This window comes from Mus musculus, chromosome 16, assembly GCF_000001635.26.
Source record: "Mus musculus strain C57BL/6J chromosome 16, GRCm38.p6 C57BL/6J".
NCBI classification, from domain to species: domain Eukaryota; kingdom Metazoa; phylum Chordata; class Mammalia; order Rodentia; family Muridae; genus Mus; species Mus musculus.
In genome coordinates, this window is record NC_000082.6 from 28,556,614 (window position 1) to 28,578,438 (window position 21,825).

The window sequence follows — 21,825 nt, forward strand, 5'->3', positions numbered from 1 at the left end:
AACAAGGTGTTTGTTGACACTTTCCGGTGCCCACAAACTGGAGTGGTGACATGTGCTCTATCACACTGTCACAGCTTTAAGCAGCACAGTGAGTTCTTGCTTATCCAGATAGGATTGGGGGCATCCGAATTTTACATTTCCCGGTAAATAAAGAGATAGCAACTTAGTCCCTCAGGACTTAACAATGAAATCATAAGCATAAAAAGACAATCGGGAAGTGTTTGGGTAACACTGGTGGAAAATTGAAACAGTGAAAAAGGAACAATGTATCACCGTACTGAGAACACCTGCTAACTCACTGGAAGGTAAGAAAGCGTAATACCATGGCATAATGTGCTAATTATTTAAATATCATGAATGCAAGTCAACACATATGTTCATTTAATGCTGCAGAAGGCATCAGAAAGTATCAAAAGGTAAGCATCTGTCAAAAAAAGGCAGAACACCACGACTTTGTTTTTCCCCCACATGCTTTTCCAACATGACAACCTGTAAGGGTAAGCTTCTTCTAACTCGATAAACACATTCTGTTAGTTGTAAGTGTCAGGGTCCTCTTGCTAGAGATTAGAATATCTACTACAGAAGGCATCCGAGAGAAGCCAAAGTGTTTTGAACTGGGAAGAACCCTAAATATAACTCCCTTAACGTTACACTAAATATTATTTAAGCATCAATGCTGTGTCCTACCAATCAGAATAAGGCAGATAACAAAATATTCTTTGTGGAAAACTTGTTATGAAAATGGCTTTAACTTCTTATGTCTATTAAATGTCAATCATAGATCATGTAGTGGACTCTATCAACTACAGTCACTCAGGGACACAAGCTGATGGAGTAACCACCACCACCACCACCACCCACTAGCAGCAGCAGCAAGTTTGAAGTGCAGTGTGCTCTGGGCTATTAGGGCTTCCATGTACCAGTGTGTCACCTGCTCACATTTCATTTGCCAATATTAATCAAACAGCCACATTTAACTTGACGGGAATGGAACACTGCTATTTGAAGTGGTTTGAATATCCTCATGGGATCTAGTATTTGAATATTTGGTTCCCGACGGATGGTGCTGTTCAGAGTGGTTTAGGAGTGTGGCTTTGCAGGCAGTCACTGGGGAAGGTCTTTGAGAGTTTGAAGCCTCCTGTTTGCATTGGAACTCTCTGCCTCCTGTGAGCTCTCTGCCTCCTGCTCCTGCTCCCATGCCAGCCACTTGCTGTCCCACCTTACTGCCATCATGGAGTCTCATTCCTCTAGAGCAGTGGTTCTAACCCTTCCTAATGTTTGACCCCTTTAATACAGTTAGTTCCTCATATTGTGTTAGCCCCCCCAAACACAAAATGAGTTTCATTGCTACTTTATAACTATAATTTTGCTACTGTTGTGATCTGTAACGTAAATATCTGATATGCAGGATATCTGATATCTGTCCCCTGTGAAGGGATCATTTGACCTCCCCAAAGGGGTCGCATGCCACATGTTGAGAGCCATAGCTCTAGAACCCTGATCCCAATTAAACTCTTCTGTAAACTGCTTTCAGCAATGTTGTTCTATCACAATAGCTTGTTTAATCTGACAGCATTTCTAGAAGGGGACCCTAAACAGTCAATTCAAAGATGCCGAGGACAACACTACAGTGAGAGAAGAAACAATCCTGTTAACAACTGAGAAGGCACAAGGACATCTCAACCAAGCAACGCCGCACAGCATATGAAAAGATGTCCAAACGATTTTCTATTAGAGGGCTTTGAGCTAAAACAATGGAATATGACTGTACATCTATGAGAATGCCCCAAACCCAACAAATTCAAAACAAATGCAGGCAAGGAAAAGGAACACAAGTGTGTCCATTCATTGCTAGTCAGAATGCAAAATGTCATAGCTATTGTTAAAGACACCTTGACAATTCCTTAAGAAATAAAATTTCTTTTTGTTACCGAATCCAAAAACTGTGCTCATTGACATTTGGCCAAATGAGTTGAAATTGGATGTCCACTTAAAAGCATGTGTGTTGGTGGTCACAGCAACTTCATTCATTGTTTTTCAAACTTTAAATTACCAAAACATCTCTCTGCTAGATGAATGAATAAATAAACTGTCATACATGCAGACAGTGGAATAGCTTTCAGAGTTAGGAACAAATAAGCTGGCAAGGCATGAAATAAAAATTGCAAAAATCTTAAATGTTTATTAAATGAAAGAAGCCACTTTAAAAATACTACATACAATGTTATCAAAATGTTATGATATTCTTTTTTAAAAAAACTAGTGTCCTTAACAGTTAGAGGAGGTGAATAGAAGATTTGGGGAGCAGTGAAAATACTCTAAGGGATACTGGAATGGTAGGTAGATGTCACTATCAAAATCAATGGAATGTATAAAACCAGTAGAAACTACAGTGCCAGCGTGACTTTATGCATTGCAACAGATGTGCTACTCAGGTGAGACACCGAGAGCAGAAGGGAGCAGGTTCTCCTGAGGGCTGGAGTTTACAGAACACCTCTGTACCTTACTTTCAATTTTGTTAAGCTCTCCAACTACTCTGGAAAATTACACACGACTCCCAATGATCCTACATTAATACATAGTAGATGGTAGGTTATCTACAACAAGTTAACCAATAATAAGCGACACCTTCTTGAGTTTTCTGGCATCAATTTTGAAAATCTAATGTAAATTTTTTTTTAGGTTGACAAGTTTTTATTTCTCATAGAAGAGCTCAACTTACAAACTGGCTTCTAAGGGGATACTTTAATTTATATAATCTTTACTATTGGGAAAAATAATATATACAACATACACTTGTGATCCTCCCCAAAACACTAAATAGTGTCTTTTACTCTCTATTATATTTTGTGTATATGGTGTGCTTTTGTATTTTTGTGTATGTGTGTATGTGTCTGTTTTAGTGTGTGTATATAGTGTTTGTGTGTATATGGAGTGTGTTTGTATGTTTTGTTTGTGTGCTTGTGCCTGTATGTATATAGTATATGTGTTTATGCATGTGTGTTGTGTATGCATGTGTATTGTGTATGCATCTGTGTGCATGTATAATGGTACGTATGTGCGTTTGTGTGTGTATATAGTATGTACATATGTATGTGGCTGTGTGTCTGTGTGTTTGAGTGTGCATGTATGTGTGGGGTGTGTGTATGTTGTGTGTATGTTGTATATTTGTGTTTATGTGTATATTTTTTTAATTAGGTATTTTCCTCGTTTACATTTCCAATGCTATCCCAAAAGTCCCCCATACCCTCCCCCCAATCCCCTACCCACCCACTCCACCTTTTTGGCCCTGGCGTTCCCCTGTACTGGGGCATATAAAGTTTGCAAGTCCAAAGGGCCTCTCTTTCCTAATGTAAAATTTAAACACTGAAAAATAAAAGCCATAGGAAACTATAAACAACCAAAAATATGTCCAGAAAAGTAGATTTTGTCATTTTTAAAATTTTGGTAGTATCTTGTGCATGGTTATGCGTGTGTGTGTGTGTGTGTGTGTGTGTGTGTGTGTGTGTGTGTGTGTGTGTTTATGTGTGTGTGTTTGATAGATATGGAATCTAGAATTGTATACTGCAGGGCAAGCACCTACCACTGAACTATACTGTCAGCCCACTAGATTTGCTGATAATTTTTTAAAAATTAAATTGAATTCAAGATATCATCAAGTACAAAATGTTTTATTTTCTTTTGTCCTCATGGTTGACATCTGTCACCTTTACCTTTGAAGAAAAAGCATAGTGCTTAAAGAACACCATAGACACCGAGGGCTGGTGGCACATGCCTTTAATCCCAGCACTTTGGGAGGCGGAGGCAGGCAGATTTCTAAGTTCGAGGCCAGTCTGGTTTACAAAGGGAGATCCAGGACAGCCAAGGCTACACAGAGAAACCCTGCCTCAAAAAACAAAACTTAAATAAATAAATAAATAAATAAATAAATAAATAAATAAATAAAATAGAATTCTCAATAGTACTCTGATGTTGAACCTGGAAAGAAGGCTTGGTGGGCAAAAGAGCTTGTTACACAGCATGAGAATCTAAATGTGAATCTCTAGAACCCATGTAAAGGCTGGGTATAGTCTGAGTATCTGTGATGCTAGTGCTCCTATGGAGAGATAGGCAGCTGAGACAGGAGAATTCCTGGAAGATCATGGACCAGGTAGCCTGCTCTAATCAATGGAAAAACAATAAAAAGACCTCTCTTTACTTTGTAAAGCAAAGTAGAGAGAAATGCCATGACATTAGAATGACTACATTCACATGCACAAAAGCATGCTCATGACATATGAACATATGTCATAAAAATGCACACACGAAACAACTACTTAATATTTAGAATGAAGGAATCTTTCTAGGAAATAAACCTTATGAAACAATAACCATAGGGTAAATAAATATCATTTCCTGAATCATTTTATTGTCCTGTAGAAAAGTCTAAGCCTAAGTGCACAAACCCGATCCATGGTATCTAAGACAACTTGTCAGTAGGTGTTTTCATTTGGATATTTGGGCTATATTTGAAAACAGTGGTCCTGTGAGTTTTAAGTATGCTTTTATAATGCTTGATAAATGAGTTATTTTTGCCCATAGTATTTGAATTCCATGTCAAGGAATGTAGATGTGATTTCTTGGCTCCAACTCTAGATATCTGATAACTCTTCACACTGCCAGGCTAGAAAGCCCCTCCCTTAGTGCATACTACAGAAGAGTTGCAACCATCTCTACTCGGTGGATTTTCTGGAATAATTTAGTGACAGCCAAAGCAAGCAAGCACATGCACACACACACCCACTCATACACTTACCTTACTATTCCTGTGAGGACCAACTTTCACAGGATCTGCCCTCTCAGGAGCCTGGGTGTTAGGACAGAATTTGGTCCCCTCTGCACTCAGAAGGTGGTGGCCCTAAGCTCATTAGTGGGAGACCACTGCTTTCCCCTACTCTTCTGCAGAGGTGATGGGAGCAGGCATGCAAGCCATTGTGTTGGTCCCCACTCTTCAGTGCCCATTTCTTTGTGAAAGTCCCACCTCTTTGCTTCACTCTCACACTCTCTTTAAACCAAAAGCTTTTTATTTCATCAGTTTAATAGAAATGGCATGTTCTCTGAACAGGATTGTTTAGCATCTTAAACTCCTAATCTGCCTTTTAATAGATTGGCTCCATATGCTTAAAAATCACTTCATTTTAATGAATGAGAAAAAGAACAAAAACCATATATCAGAAAAAGCTGGGGATTGCACCATAAGCTACTGACTTTCCCATGTGTTAAGACTGTCTTACAAGTGTTTGTATCATCTCCGTCCTTCTGAAGTACTTAAGACTTACACAGGAGTAGAATCACTAAACTAGACATGAGATTAATGCTCACTAATGCAGGAAAAGGCAACAGTAGTAATAACATATAAATGACACTAAAAAGCTCAAGTCCAATGGCTAATTTAATATGGGACCCATTTAGTTGACAAAATGTAAAGAAAAAGTGAAATATAGTTTCAAAGCTTAACACATGCTAGTAGAATCTCTTAATCTATTGTAGTCACCCACATTCCATGCCCCTCAGGTCTGTACTCAGTAAATACATACTGACATTGTTTAAAACATTACCAAATTTCTTCCAGGCAAGATTTTAAAATGTGCAGTACTTTCATGGCCTTGTTGTTGCATATTCACTTTATGAAAAACTTCTGGTTTCTTTATGCCAACTTGCATGAGAACATTGGGCATACCAACATTACTTGCAGAGTTGCTGTGAGGTTCTGCCAATAACAGAAGTCACAGTAATGATGCTAATTTAAACTAAAACACACTGACAATATTGAAACATTCCAAGCTCCACACGGCGTTAAAAAGTCTTTAGAATGGTAGCTGGTATACAAGAGTTCAATTAAATCTTCAGCTATTACTAAATTATTTCATTCCAGCTACGATGTGTGCAATATGATCACAGTAATTTAGATTTGTGTACAAATTATAAGGGCAGGTTACACTAGGTGCATGCAATCATAAGCTATAAAGAGTCACGATTTAAACAAAGACCCTTTAATTCTAGAAATACTCTTCTGCATATTATGTTTCTGAATGACTAGAGAAGAGGTCTCATCTTTCCCATTTGGTCCTGTGACTTTTTTCAAAAATTTCTCTAGAGTGCTAGTCCCCTAAAATAAAATATTTACCCAACTAAGTAAAAATGCAGATATAAATAAGACACCACCGCTCTTACAGAATCACACGTTCAAAGCAGGTGAGGTCACAAATAGAGGAACCAGGCAAGAGCTAACAGCGTTTCCAGTCTTTTCTTCTTTTCTATGAAAGCCGAGAGTTTTTAAAGTACATTGACTTATGGAAACTGGCTCATAACTGGATCTCTTGACTTGTACGTCCCATGCTTGCAGCAGCCCACGCTACCCAGCCACCCAGATCACTCTTTCTATTTTCAGCTGTTACTATTTGGGAAACTAGCTCTGCCTGTTAACTGGGAGATTTTTGCCTCATTTTATCTAAGGAAGTGCCTTGTTTAACTCTACACCACACGTACCTCAACATTTCGCACACAAGGGAAGCAAATTCCCTTGTGACAATCTATTCACATTCTGTTTCATATAAGGCAGAAGAACTGAGAGGATGTTACATGCACCTCCAGAGGTTTCCTGGGTCAAAACCCAATAAGATGGGAGGCTTTACCATAACACTTTTTTTTAGTTGAAAATGTAAAAATGTAGAGATATCTTTCAGTACTCACAAATACAGTAACAAAGCAAAATGACAGTCTAGATAACTTTCTGAATTACCTAGAAATAAAACTTGAGACCACATTGCCAATTTCATTTTACAGCTATGTTCACAATTTTCACATAATTAAATTTTCCAGTTTCTTTAAAGCTATTCTCCAGGGTTTTTTTTAACTAGTGAGTAATTATAAAGTCCAACTTCGAGAAAGGATGAATGAAATATATATACATATATACACATATATATTTCCAAATATATTTTTCTTAGTCCTAGAACAGAGTGAAAATAGGTGCCATTACCAAGTGAATCAGATCATCAAAAATAGCACACAAAGTTTCAAACACAAAGGCTATTATAATGTTGTGTAATGTTGTCGAATTTGTTAGTTATTTGGGGCTTATAGATCAAAAAATATATTCTTTACAGAGACACTCATTTAGACATATTATGGTGCCTTTCCTGTCTCCTCACACCCCACCTCCGCTTTTGAGAAAGAAACCAAAGAGCACAGAAACTGAATTAGCGCTTGCAAGATTAATAGATGATTGATTTAAAGGGAACTTTCATCTTTTAAAAGAATCAAACAATGGAAGAGAGCGCCACGAAACACATCATCTTGCAAGGCTTGTACAAAACAGAAAGCCTTCTTTGGTTTTAGTTTGGTGCTTTTTAAAAAAGAAAAATTCATTGAGTATTTTAATTATTTTTCTCAATAGCACAGGTTAACTCAAAGGGTCTGGTTTTCTTTCCTCTCCTGAAGAGAGCAGATTGGCTAAGTCCCAGGCTACTTGAGAGCCTCCTGCTTCAGCACCAAGGACAGAGATCGCCCCATCTCCAGAGAAGGGTAGCCCATCGCAACACAGCCAAAAGTCCACTTTCAGACAAAGCAAGAAAAATAAGATACCTGTCTGCCAGCCACCTGTTTAAAGTCCCCCTCTGCAGGCGATTGCACCAGCAACTTCTCCGAGGAGACCCTGAACAACCGCGAGTCCCAGACTGCCCTAGCAAGTCACAAGGAGCAGCGAGGCGCGAGGAAGTGTGGGAGCCGGTCCCTCCCGCTCCCCGCGTCCCGGACCCGCTAGCTCCAGCTTGGGTGCGGGACGACAGCGCGGGTGACTTCAGGGCTACACACACTCACACACACGCGCACTCGCGCACACACGCGCGCGCTCGGAAGCCTCGGGCCCTTTGGGCGCTGGGCTCCCGCGGTGGGCGGCCGGGGAGGGGACGTCGGCTCACCGCTTGGGCTGTCGCTGGACCTCAGGCTCCTTCCACAGAGGCACTGCAGCATATGCACTCCTTTCTTCAGAGAAAGCGCAAGAATCTTCATGGAGAGACTCGCGCAGGGTCGGCCGGCTCCCCGCCCACCTCCGCTACTCCTGCGACCCAGCGATGGCCTGCGAGGGGCACCGGGGTCCCCAGCCCATGGCACGTCCCGGAGCCGTGCGACCTGTACGCCGGGCTGGGGCTCCGCCGGGGGCGGCCCTCCCGGGGGCCCCGGGCTCGGCCACGCCTCAGCCGGCTCCGCGCGACACTTTGGGACTTTCGAGAGGGCGGCCCCACTGCGGGCAGGAGGGCGGGCGCCGGCCGTGGCGCGGAGGACGTCACCGCGGGTCGCGCCTCCTTCGGGTCGGGCGACCCGGGTCTCCGCTGCCTCGGGGTCCCCACGGCTGGTGGCTGGGGGCGTGGCGCGCGGCGTGGGAATCCGGCGGAAGGGAGCGCCCGCAGGAAGGGCTGGACCCGGGAGGCCGCCAAGCGTCAGAAGCAAGTCAGGGGACTAAAGGGCGGGGGACAGGGAAGCCGGCTTGGCTTGGAGAGAGCTTCGGGTGCAGGCGATGAGAAAGTGTACCTAAGAGGTCATTAGGTTCTGCTATGGGAGCCCGGACTCCAGGATTTCTTGGCTAGGGCTGTGACCTTGGGTAAGTCTTTTGCCATCTCGGGCGCCTCTCCATAAATCTGGACAGGGAAGAGTGTGAAATGAGGGCGGCGGGGGGGGGGGGGGGGTTGATGGCTTCTGATAGTTCTGTTCCTGGCTTTCCAGGCTCTTGGATATGTCTAGCATGAGGGCAGTGGAAAGAAGGACCTGGCTAGAACAGAACTGGAGAGGGAGAGACAAGTGAAGCAGCATCAGATAGCACCTGCACTTCACTTGATGAGAGTATTCTGGTACCTCTGCCTCTGTCTGCCAGACTCGGGCGGTTGTCCTGGGGACGTCTGCTTGGTGTTAAAGGGCTCACGTTCCTCTAGAACTGACATTTTGAGTTCCACCCCTCATTTTCCAGAGCTTATGAATGTCAGAACTAAAATAATGATGTGCACGGGACAGGGAGCTCCTCTATGTGAAATCCCTATGCAGACGAAGCTTCAAGGGTGGATACCTTTGAAAGCACAGATGCTGGAGACAGAGGCTGGATTCAAGTTCTTCTTGGCTGTGTGATTCTCAACACATTAGCTTCTTGGTGTCTCAAGGTTTTCATAGTCTATCATTAATGGCAGAGTGTCTTGTGTGCCCATTACTGAGGCCTAAGAATGCACGAGTAATAAGCGTCATCATGTTAGTTGCATCCTCTAGGGCTTTGGATCATTTTCACTTTCCAGTGAACGCCAGAATGCACACCAGTACCAGCACAATGCAGGTGGTAAGAAATTCACAGTTAGAAGTTTGGCCCTGACAGAGTCAGAAACCAACTTGAACACTTTCCATTCATTGTCTCCAGGGCATCTAACACTTCTTGACTTGTTTTTTCCAGCAAGAAATTAAGACTAAATGACTATCATCACTCTGTCCCTCGTTACCTCCTTTAGGCTAGCCTCCACTAGTCTCCCTGTGTTTTCCAAAAGTTGAGATGAAGGTTCAAGTTCTCTAGAACTTCCCTTTTCCTTTCAAAGGTGGTAGAAGAAAGTCAGGATATGTGGAGGTGAGTCTTGAGTCCATTGTCACTGCTGGCTCCATGTCCTCTGCTTCTTTCACAAATCAGGGTGCTTCAAGGCTCCAAGAAGATATTTTCCAGTCTCCCACAAAGTCCTGTCTTAGTCTCATTGGTCCATGAGTCCAGCAGAGCTCTGTGGATTTCGATGTCCTTGAAGACCTCGCTGAACCCACTCCTTTGTCATCATAAAGAAAGTTGTGAGGCCCCAAGGCAACAAACAGAGCCATGGCCTTCCTCTTTCCCATCTCTGCGGGAATTAGTAAGAAAATTGGCTCATCTGGGATTCTACCCATCGAAATTCCCCAAGGAGGGAGAGACAATTAGCCAAAGGAAAACATCTAAAAATAGCCTTTGGTGCTGTAGCACAAGACAGCGAGTTTTCCGGTAGCACCCTCCTGCCGGAACCCAAAGCCCAAAGCTCCTGCTTCCCTTTGAGAGGAGTGGTACTGTCCAATAAGTAGCAATAAAATGAAGCCTTGCTACTCAAAAGAACTTGAGCAGAGAGAGATGGTCCATATGTAAATTCAAAGCACACCTACTGCACCTCTTCATCCACCTGACCAGGCTGTCACAAGGATTCAAAGGTCTGGGACACATGAAAGTGTTGGAGATCCTAATTACATTTGCAAGGTGAGGTGCCATTGTCAGTGTCTCTGGATTCTAGGTCTAGTGTAGTGGTGGCTCTGTTATTGATGACAGGAAGTGCTTAAGTGTGAGTCTTCTGATTCCTCATTAAGCCTGTAACCCTGCCCTGACCCTCCCAACCCCCAAAAGACAGGGCAAGAAAGTCAACTCCATCACAGTTAATATTCAGATGGCCTACTCACATGCTTACACCACCATGCCCATGATTCTAAGGACCAGGAATACTCATCTCTGAGAAAAAGAAAGAGAGAAACTGAGGGATTGCATTCACATCCTATCTTGATACCAAACCGCTAGATGTCCGTTTAAATCAGACAGCACAGCATCTGTTGGTGTGCCTTTTCCTTTACTTTAGAGTATATGTTTCATGAAAGTGGGCCCCAAGGGGATTCAATCACTAGAATGTCGTTATTATTTAGATTGTTTTCAAAGTGTTTTCTCACACCTCCACGTGTTGTTGCCATCAGCACTCACAGTTCAGCTTCCCTAAAGTACCATATGCGGGACTTCAGAAGAATTCACTTTAATGGTGCTATGATGTATAAAAAGAGAACAAATACACACCATAGAAGCCAGGGAAGTGGTTGACTAGTTTGGACAAAAACTTTCAAGTGTTCTTTCTGTGCATTTCTAAATTAAACTTGGAAGTTCTGTGGCAATGGTATCTTACTTAAAATGCAACACACATAGTTGTCTTGATGGCTAAATATTAAGTTATATTTTCTGTTTCCGGATAGGGTTTTTTATAGTTTTCTATGCTTTCTATTTTCTAATCATAATGATACCTTGGACCAGTTCTATCATATAACTTAGCAACATGGTTTCATGATGAAATCATTTAGCACTATTTTGGAGATACAAGATCTTGTTATAAAGACCAGGATGGCTTAAAAAGTGTGATCCTCCTGCCTCAGCATTCCTAGTGCTAGTATTAAAATAGTACAACAGCCTAGCCAAGTAGCAATTAATAAGGATTGAGTAGACTGGTTCATAAAACAGATTTGTTTAAATTCCAAATACCTCATTTTCAATTAAACCTATTATTTACTTAAGGTTTATATGAATTAACAATTTTATGAGGGAGCGATTTTCAAATTGGGGCTAATATAAGATATTTTGGTTCATATTAAACACTGGAATTTGCTCACTCTTGGCATAACTGTGCAATTGGTGTGTTTATCTCCTTGGAAACCTACATCAAATGAGTAATAATACATTAAGAATTTGTCAGGTCTCCACATTTATACTGAGCATATAAATGACTACTAAGTAGATAGCAACTTTCTCCCTCCCAACAAATCAAGAAAGCAAATGAGCTAAAACAGTGAAATATGTACAGCACCCCACGTTATGTTTCTTTTGTCCCTTGTGGGGCTGCAAACTCTGCCTATATCTCATGTTTTAGAAGTCCCTTCAAAGTGGACTATGATAGACAACCATGCCAGCTTATTCAGACACGACACAGTCCCCAGAGTTTACTTTATTAGTAATATATTACTATTAGTAGTAGTAGTAATATATCAATCAAATTAACTATTTTCCAAAAAAAAATAAATGAACACAGGTTTATATTCTTCTAGCCGATTGCTGTTTCTCGTCTTCCTTTTGTTTTTCTCATCAAATTTTTGAGGATCAGAATTAATTTCAACTTATGGAAAAGTTAAAAGTGAAGGGTTTATGTACAACTATTCCAATTTCTGCAAATAGTACCACTTATTAAACCACTTTGCCATCATTAAGATCAAAAGATTTACACTAGCAACTGACAATTCTATAACTTCATAACAACTTTCACAAGTTTTCCTCTTACTGCACTTTTTTTTATCTGTTTCAGGATTCAGCTTGGACGCGTGTTAATCCCGGAGTAGCCTCAGTCTCCTTCAATCTCGTGACAGACCCTCAGCCTCTTCTTGTCTTTTAAAACCTTTCTACTCCATAAACACTGGTCAAATACATTGTGAAACACGTGTGCAGTTTCTGATCATTAGTTTACAGTTATTCAGTTGGGAAAGACTGTCAGAGATTGACAGATGATGATCTGACCTCATCACTACTCGGAGATCGCATGTTATCGATCAGTGATATTAACCTTGCCTAGGTAATTAAAGTAGTGTCTGCTATTTTACTCTATAATATAAAGGTTTATTTTGAAATTTATTGTGAGCAATTACACTCTACCGGTGACCTATTGCTTCTCCAACTCTGACCTGCTGGTTTCACCATTTATGGGCAGATCCTATGTTTGACAGCTGGTACTGTGCCTAGCTGTGAGTTCAAATACCCTTGATTTCTTTTATAAACTGGTAATTATTTTGAAAGACTATCCCTTCCCCACTTCCTTCTCTAGTCAGTTATTTATATACATGTGGTCTCACAAAGGGTTTTTCTGGGGTTGAATTCCTTATCATTGGCCTGTGGCTGAGGTTGTTTTAGCTTTAGCATTGGGAAGTGCTTTGATTGGCCCTGTGGCCTTTGGTCGGTCCCTACTTCTAAATCAGTTTCTTCATTTTCTGCCATCATATGATGCTCCAGATTTACTTTTTGTCTTTGTCTTCTGTTTTTCTTTCTCTAGCTCTAGAATCAACTAATTGTCCGGTGAGTCCTAGCTTTTCATATAGGATATGGTACCTAAGGGTCTGAATCTGGATGGTGAGGCATTGTTTGCTGGGGTGTGAACTGCTGCTAGATCCAATAACATGTGAAAATCATATAACATGTATATCACTTATTTCTATACTGTCTCTATGAAAAAGAGACTCAGGCAGATATACTGAAGGTTTGTCACTCAAAGATTGAGATGAAGATGGCAAAATACCCAGATCCCCGTCTAATGGCACAGGTTTCAACTTAGTCTTTGTCCTTGCCTTGTCTGTAACTTCTTTGTCTAAAAGTAGCTTTCACTGTTTACACTCTCTATCTAGTCTTAGTGCACACCTAAAGTAGCCTCAGAATTGCAAACCAATACTGTCATAAGAAACAAACTTGCTACTGGGTTCCCCCTGTGCTCAGGAGTTTTTGGCACTGGCTTTGCAGAACTCTATCAAAAAATAATTTTCCAAAGTGTCTTGAGCTCACTCTGTATTTGTTCCTCCTCCTCCTCAGTGTGGGTAATACTCACCTGTACCTTAGTTAGATTTATTGATGACATCTGCTCCATGTTTGATGGTCTAAATTATTTTATTAAAGTTAATTAGCTTCATTTAATACCTGGGCATCTAAAACATTGTTTGGCTGCTAAGCTAAAGCTTTATAAAGTGTATCTCATTTGAAGGATGCCCACCTTCTCCGTCTTTCCAGACTGGGATCATCCTAGTCTTTCCCACCTCTTTCCTGAACACACCCTATGCATACAATGCTGCTGTCCAGCGAAGACATACTGCTAACACACTGTTCAGAGTCATGCTGAAGACTTGTTGAAGATGTGGTAATCTGGTGAATGAATTTTCTCTCCTTGTTAAGGTGTTGCTTTATAAGCTGGTCTATGCACAGGTTGTCATGCATCTTAGATAAACACAGGTCAAAACCAAGAGTGACAATCTGAGCTGACAGGAAAGAGCTTCCTGTGTGGAATCTCCAACACTTTCTCTCCTGTGCAGTCCTCTCTTTTCTCTTTCCTCCCACAAGTATGCAAACATCTTAGTGAGGGATCTAGATGTACTGTCTCTAGATTAGCAACTGCTGTTCTTTCCTTAACTTGTTGAATGCTGCCTTTTGCCCACACAATCCCACCTAGGATTTTTTCCTTTACTTTTAAAGTCCTCATAAACTAGGCTATTCCAGATTCAAGTGACACATTTTATCCTAAAGATTCTAAAAGTTATTGCTAAAAGTTTTCTTTTTAGCCCAACCAGTTCCATTAAACTCTCCCTCTTTACCTTCAGAAACAATTTTCACCTCGATTTTCTTTTTGCTTCCTCATTAACATCACTGTTTTCAAGTTTGGAGCTGAGACAGAAGAAAGGACCATCCAGAGACTGCCCTACCCGGGGATCCATCCCATAAACAGACACCAAACCCAGACACTATTGCATATGCCAGAAAGATTTTGCTGACATGACCCTGATATAGCTGTTTCCTGTGAGGCTATGCCAGTGCCTGGCAAATACAGAAGTGGATGCTCACAGTCAGCTATTGAATGTGAACATTGGATGTGAACACAGAGCCCCCAATGGAGGAGCAAGAGAAAGCACCCAAGGAGCTGAAGGGGTCTGCAACTCTACAGGAGGAACAACAATATGAACTAACCAATACCCCCAGAACTCGTGTCTCTAGCTGCATATGTAGCAGAAGATGGCCTAGTCGGCCATCATTGGGAGGAGAGGCCCTTGGTCTATGAAGATCATATGCCCCAGTACAGGGGAATGCCAAGGCCAGGAAGTGGGAGTGGGTGGGTTGGGGAGCAGGGTAGGGGAAGGGTATGGGAGACTTTTGGGATAGCATTTGAAATGTAAATGAAGAAAATATCTAATAAAAAAATTGAAAAAAATCATTGTTCACTACAACCATCCTGCAACCATCACTATTTACCAAGATTGTATCCTGGAATCCTGCGACTTTCATTATTTCTGGGCCTCTCCATTGACCTCTGATGATTTTGCTTTGTTTTCTTTTATCAGTACAGAAATGTCACCTTCTTTATACCACTATAACCTATTTTAGAAAGCCAGGTACTGCAGCACATATCAATCCCCACAGTTGGGAGGCAGAGAAAGGAGCTCATTGGCCAGCCCAACTAGACAAAACAAACAAACAAACAAAAAACAGAAAGCACTAAGTTCAGTGACTTTCCCTGACTCAAAAGGTACACAGTTATTGAGGAAGATAATCAATGATGACTACTCAAGTACACATACAAATGTAAAAAATGCATCCTTGACCAAAGTTAGGACAAGCTTACATTTTAATTGCACACAAAAGCAGCATATGTCCTATTTTCTCTCCTGGAAATCAACGGCATGATACACCTACCAAATGGTTCGGTGTGTAATCATCAAAATAAGGGAAGTCTAAAGAGGAGCAAAGAGAAGCTCAAGCTTGGGAGAGAACAACCTTTAAGCCCTTGAACTGAGTCATCCAACAGGAAGGTCGGGAAGACCAACAGGCAGAGAAGGCACAGAAGTGTCTACAGGGTCAGCCTGAGACGTGTAAAGTTTCCAGACACTGCAGGTGCTCCACTCTGGCTTAATAGATGAATTATCATAGAATGAAATGTGGGAGGGCCAGAAAGATCTGGTTTCTCTAGTCTTACGCAGGGTGCACATTTGTTACCACAAAATCAGGTGACTCAGAGGTCACTAGGATAATGCTTCTCTAGGGCAGTATTCGGAATCTATCTTCAGCATCTTTGGTTTGTATAAATAGTTGGTTTGGATGCAAATGCTATTTTCATCTGCATTTCTGTGAACTATTTCTCCTTCTTCCTAGAGCTGTACATAAAGCGTGTGCTTGCAGTTGGGATAATCTCTTGTGCAGCTCGTAAAAAGCACCACCTGTCAATAAAGCACTGAACAGCCTATAGCAAGTCAGGAGAGAATGGGTGGGACTTCTGGGAACAGATGGCAAATCTGGGAAGGAATCAGGGTGGGAGATTCACCAGTACCCATAAAACTGAAGAAAGGTAGTCAGCTACATGGCAGATATAGGTGAATAAAAACAGGTTAGTATAAGTTAAGAACTACTTGGGGAATAAGACTAATCTAAGGCCAAAAACATTGTGAAAAATAAAAACCTCTGTGTCTGGGATTGGCATAGAAAACTATGTATCCCTAATGGTTACAGCTTTCAAATTGGACCTGGAATTACTCCTCAATTCACTTAGACATCAGGCTTCAGTTTAGGTTTTTGTTTATTTATTGTTTTGTTTTGTTTTGTTTTTTTTTTGCATTGTGCAACGCAATGGGTATTAATGAATATTCAACAGAATTACTGGCAAAGTCAGTCAGGAGAAAATACCTCAGGGTAATGTCCTTCAGATAATAGATGCTCAGTAAATATCAATGGAATGTAAGTGCTTATGGGGAAATTTCCTGGGAACTTGGTATGCCTGTTTTTATTGGGGGGAAATAGGTATAGCTTATGCCTACAGTCTGACTATTATAATCTCAAGAGGCTGGGGCAGGGGGATCACCATGAGTTTCAGCCCAGTGTGATTAATAGAGTAAGCTCTCAGGAAGCTTAGATAACAGTGACATCCTGCCTCAAAAACAAAAAGAAAGGCAGAGTTAGGTCTCTTCTTTCTTCTTCCCAAAGATTAACAATGTTTAACAATGACTAGACACGCATTTCCCTCATTTTTCTACATCAGACCTCACTCTGCAGCTCACACACACACACACACACACACACACACACACACACACACACACACACACACAAACACACACACACCGCTGGAATGCAAGCCCCTTCTGCCTCAGAGGTCACCTGAGCTCATGGTGACTAATTTGAAGACTATGTTTTTGTTTCTTAGTTTTCAGCTTAGGTTTTTACCTAGACAATCAACAGCAGGCCTGCTTCCTGGCTTGGCATGTGCCAAGATGACTCTGATGCCATTTTGTTAATCTTAGTAGTTTCCGCCATCGAACAGCAGTGTGGAAGGTGAGTATATAGCCTGTGTCAGGATTTCACCTGTGCACTGTGTAGATGGACACCTGAAGAAATACGGAATGTGAATAGATGAATGCGTGCTGCTGGGTATCGCTCTGAGACCACTTGGGGCTTGCTGTTGACTGATGGGAAGTTTTTGAGTGTTCAGGGCAGGTGTGCTGGGCTTGCAGTTCAGGACGTGGTATGAAGAGTGCTGGTTACCTTTCCAGCCCTCAGTTTTCACTTATATAAACTATGAATGAAAGTATATCACGGGGTATTCAGCGAGGCCAATGTATGTAAAATGTGAGGTACGATGCCTATAGAATCATTCAGAAACCCACTGATGTCCTTACCCCTAAACCTCTTTACTTGTCTTTCTGTAGCATCAAATTAATAGGAACAAATTATTTCATTAAGAAACAGCGCCATCTCGTTTGCATTCATGACTACTTTAAAGCTGTCACACCAGAGTGTTGGGTCGATGTTAGAGTAACTTCCCTAGCTTGTAAAGTCCTGGATTTAATCCCCAAGTACTGAAAAAGAAAATCAAACAACATTCAGAAGTTAACTCTTGAGAGAATATTGTCAAATCCATCAAACAATGCGCCCTTCATGGCCCACACTAAGTGTTTTATCCTTGATCTCCTGTGAGCCCCAGGAAATGCTTCTAAATATGTAGTCACCACTCAAGGATTCTAAAGCCAAATATAGAAGTTGCCAGAAAACCACACACCACGAATTGGGGGAACTTTCTCAATTCCCTATGTCTCATTTCAGGCTTGAAATCTATGAATCAGAAATAAGAACGGCACTGAGGTGACTATGAAAAACCAGTGTGTGCTTTAATTATAGGCATCTGTCTCTGCGAACGGACTCCTAAGCACTGTTTTTAAACTTTTAAATGAGATATGCATTTATTCCTGAGAATCAATACCAGTTATTATGCACAGGGGGAAGTGGAGATTCCATACACTATGCAGACAGTCTAATGGAGGGTCACTAACACAGGCCCAGCAGGCTGCCTGCTTCCAAAGCCAGTGCTCACAGACATAGAGCAAACATACAGCACACTCAAGATCAACGTTATCACTGCTCCACGAACACTCTCCACCTTGTCAAAATGAAAGAGCCCTGATCTTGCTTTCAGCCGCCGTTATTAAAAGAACGTGAACAAACATTGAACGACAGTTCTGTTTTTGACCTGGTCCTTTTTTATTTTTTTATTCCCCTTTCAAGAATCTATTTCTTCATTTTCAAAGAGAAGTCATTTGGGGACAACAAAGTCTGCCTGTATTTATATGGTATGACTCTCAGCAAGCTGCAAATGCAGGCTGAAATTGCTTTCTCTCACCCTATTTCTCCCACACACCTTCCCGAGGAAACAAATGATAGATGCAAAATATCTCCTTTCAGAAGCATGCATATCTGACATCATTATCTTCTTCAGAGAAGAGCATCACAATCTTTGTGATTTGGGGGGAGGGGGAAATTTTATGCTCAAAAGTACAAATCAATTTCAAAATATTTCACTGGCTTTTTCAAAAAATCTATATATACAGTGACATGAAATGGACTGAACAGGTCCTATTTATTAATTTAGGTGTGTGTGTGTGTATGTGTGTGAGTGTGTGTGTTTGAGTGTGTGTGTGTGTATGTATGTGTGTGTGAGTGTGTGTGAGTGTGTGTGTATGTATGTATGTGTGTGAGTGTGTGTGTGTGAGTGTGTGTGTATGTATGTATGTGTGAGTGTGTGTGTATGTATGTGTGTGTGAGTGTGTGTGTATGTGTGTGTGTATGTGTGTGTGTATATGTGTGTGTGTGTGTGTGTGTGTGTGTGTGTGTGTGTGTGAGCAGTACATGGGAGGAACTGGAGGAGGAAAAGCAAGGTGAGAAAAATGATTTTATATTTTACTTTAAAATAAAAATTATTTTTAAAGTGCAAAATAATTTTAGTGTAGTCGTTTTCAACCTTCCTAATGCTGAGGCCCTTTAATACAGTTCCTCATGTGGTGGAAACCCACAACCACAACATTATTTTTGTTGCTACTTTATAACTTTAAGGTTGCTACTGTTATGAATCACGACCTTACCATCTAATGTGTAAGATATCTCATAGGCAACCCTGTGAAAAGGCCGTTTGACCCTAAAAAGCATAATTATCCACAGGTTGAAAAACCACAGCTTTAGAGACAGAGATCAAATGTCTAACATTTAAAATTTGGCTTTCAAAGTACAACACCATGTATGCCTACATCTCTGGCAAATATTAACTATTTCAAGATCGTTGTGACTTACTTCAAATACTTGAAAACACATTGTTCTTTCCCTTTTACTTTTGTTTGTGAAAAACAAAATAGCTAGCGCACAAGATGTTAGAAAATCCCTATATTTAGAAATGTACCTATAGTCAGACATACTAATATTTCTACAATCAAATGTCTACATTATCTTGTACATGAGATGAACAGAACTCAGTGTCTCTCCAAGTGAGTTAGTTTTAAACCTAAGGGGCGGAGATGGTTGTCAGGGCTTCTTGAATTTAGAAATCCCTAGTAAGTACTGTAAGTCTCGGCTCACCTTTTTGTGGACCTAGACTTCTGACATTGGGGCATTTAAGTTCTTTCCTAGACCAGGATATTGGTAAAAATCCTCTAAGTCATTTTTAGTTTATTAAACTGTGTGATGGGATAACCAAAATATCAATTCTTTATTTGTGCATTGTATCTTTCTTGTGTTGTCTGTGTCTCTCCCTCATGATTAGCTTTGTGTCTGGCAAGCCTTCACATCTGTGGCTCCTGGACATGCATTTTCCTCAACAGAGTCAATGAGGGGAAAACTGCAAGCCAGCTTCAGGAAAGCACGACGCACCAGAAGAGGGCATCGGATCTCATTTCAGATGGTTGTGAGCCACCACATGGTTGCTGGGGATTGAACTCAGGACCTCTGAAAGAGCAGTCAGTGCTCTTAACCACTGAGACAACTCTCCAGGCCCCTGTCTACACTCTTTATAAATGTGAACAGGTTTGAGTTTGTTTGTTTGTTTGTTTAAACTACTATTATTGGGCTGGAGAAGCGGCTCTGCTGTTAAAGGTTTTCCTCCTAACAAAAAGTATAAGAGTTCGGTTCCCAGTACCCACAGCTGTCTCTCCAGCACACACGGACTACTAATACAGATAAAACAACTCTTAAAGAACTAGTATTATTTAGAATATGTCTTTTCTGGTCAAGCAGTCTCTTGGGATTCTAAGCAAGAATTAACATTCTTACTTACTAGATTACCTTCCATTTCAACATTGAGTTGTCCTGAAAGAAATCAGTTTCTAGTTAGTGTTATGCTCAGGAATAGTGAGTTAAAACACAGCTTTTTCATACCACACAATCCTTTTTCTATTCTTTTATCATGCTTCTATCATTTCTGGAAGCACGAGTTTAATTATTCAGTGAATTAGAGTTGTACCTTCCTATTTCATACTCTTGGCCATGCCATGACACACGTGGCATTAGAGCTCACACATCTAGTAACTCATAGATGGGTAGAGCATAGATACAAATATTCAAAAAGATTTAAAGAATAAAAGAAATACATCTGGTGTCTGCAAATGAAACTGTAGCACCAACTTTCATGTAGTTTGCTTGTAGGACCATGTTAAATCCTTGTAGAATCCTGTTTGCTTTACTACATATTACTGTACATAGTTATGTCACCACACTTAACAGGTTAAACTGGATGATAGACTGAAGTCTACAGACCAAGTCTCCAGTTGCTTCAGTTTGTTTTCTGGTTACATGCCTTATACCTGTAACATACCTGTAACCGTTTTGAACTGCAGCTGCTTTAGCTGAGTAATATAAACACTCTGGTCTGGTCTACACAGCCTGAAACACTCAGGATCAGACTTTCCAGTGGGCAGTGTACTGACTACTGACTTTAAGGCAGAAACTAAAGGCAACACAGAAAAGAAGATGAAACAAACTAGTAAGAACCTCCAAAAACAGCCGGGTGTGGTGGCTCACGCCTTTAATCCCAGCACTCGGGAGGCAGAGGCAGGCGGATTTCAGAGTTTGAGGCCAACCTGGTCTACAAAGTGAGTTCCAGGACAGCCAGGGATACACAGAGAAACCCTGTCTCAAAAACCAAACAAACAAACAGAAAAACAAAACAAAAAACAAAAAAAAAACAAACAGGAACCTCCAAAAACTATGAACCCTCAAAAGTCACATAGTGGTGCCTTTTGACAAAGGACAAACACTAACAAGCCAGTCATTAATAGAGACTGAATTTTCCTAGTTACAATGTAACTATTCACACTGACTGGGGGGGGGGGGCATCAAAGGTAAAAAAGTATCCCAGTCTTGCAAAGCTGGGTTCAGGCTGCATTTTAAAAGGTTTGTAAGATGGGTTTTCTTTTGTTGGGCTTTTGTTGTTTTTAAATTTTTATGAGACGCTTCATGCTGAAAGCAGTAGGTTTTATATCTAGAGGTTTTACTCATATTAACTGTATTTTTTCCTGAAAACTGTATTCCAAACTTAAATTAAATTTCTCCGGGGTTGGGAAGAGGGCTCAGTGGCTCAAGCGCTCACTGCAGGAGCACAGTACCTGAATGCACAGCCTCACTGTAAGAGCTGGGTTGAGTGTGCTCCTCTAACCCCAGGGCTGGCAGTCAGACACTGACAAGTGACAGTGGCCCGGGGCTCCCTGTCAGGAAAATAATCTGGAACGACCAGTTACAAACCCTGTCTCAAAAAAAAATGTTAGCATAACATCCCTAGTGTGCGCATACATAAAAAGAATCAAGTACACAGTCCACACACATGTGTAGATACTGATGTCTCACACACACACACACACACACACACACACACACACACGATATTGATAATAAAAGTAAAAAGTGAAAGGTTCTACAAAAATACTACAAAAAAGTGTGAAACTTTATAG

The 21,825-nt window shown here is 41.1% G+C and overlaps 1 protein-coding gene across 3 annotated transcripts in view; it reads right to left on the bottom strand.

Annotated features, from left to right (window-relative positions):
- The window catches only part of Fgf12 (fibroblast growth factor 12), a 595,461-nt gene that overhangs the window by 398,831 nt on the left and 174,805 nt on the right, over positions 1-21,825 (bottom strand). Inside the window, exon 1 of one of the 3 annotated variants that reach the window (NM_001276419.2) lies at positions 7,962-8,338. The exons of 1 other annotated variant lie outside the window; for it this stretch is intronic. In NM_001276419.2, coding sequence (NP_001263348.1) covers positions 7,962-8,052 — 91 coding nt within the window. In that variant the 5' untranslated portion in view covers positions 8,053-8,338. Of the gene's footprint in view, positions 1-7,626; positions 7,883-7,961; positions 8,339-21,825 lie in introns of those variants that run through there. One more of the 3 variants, NM_001357064.1, reaches the window with a different exon arrangement.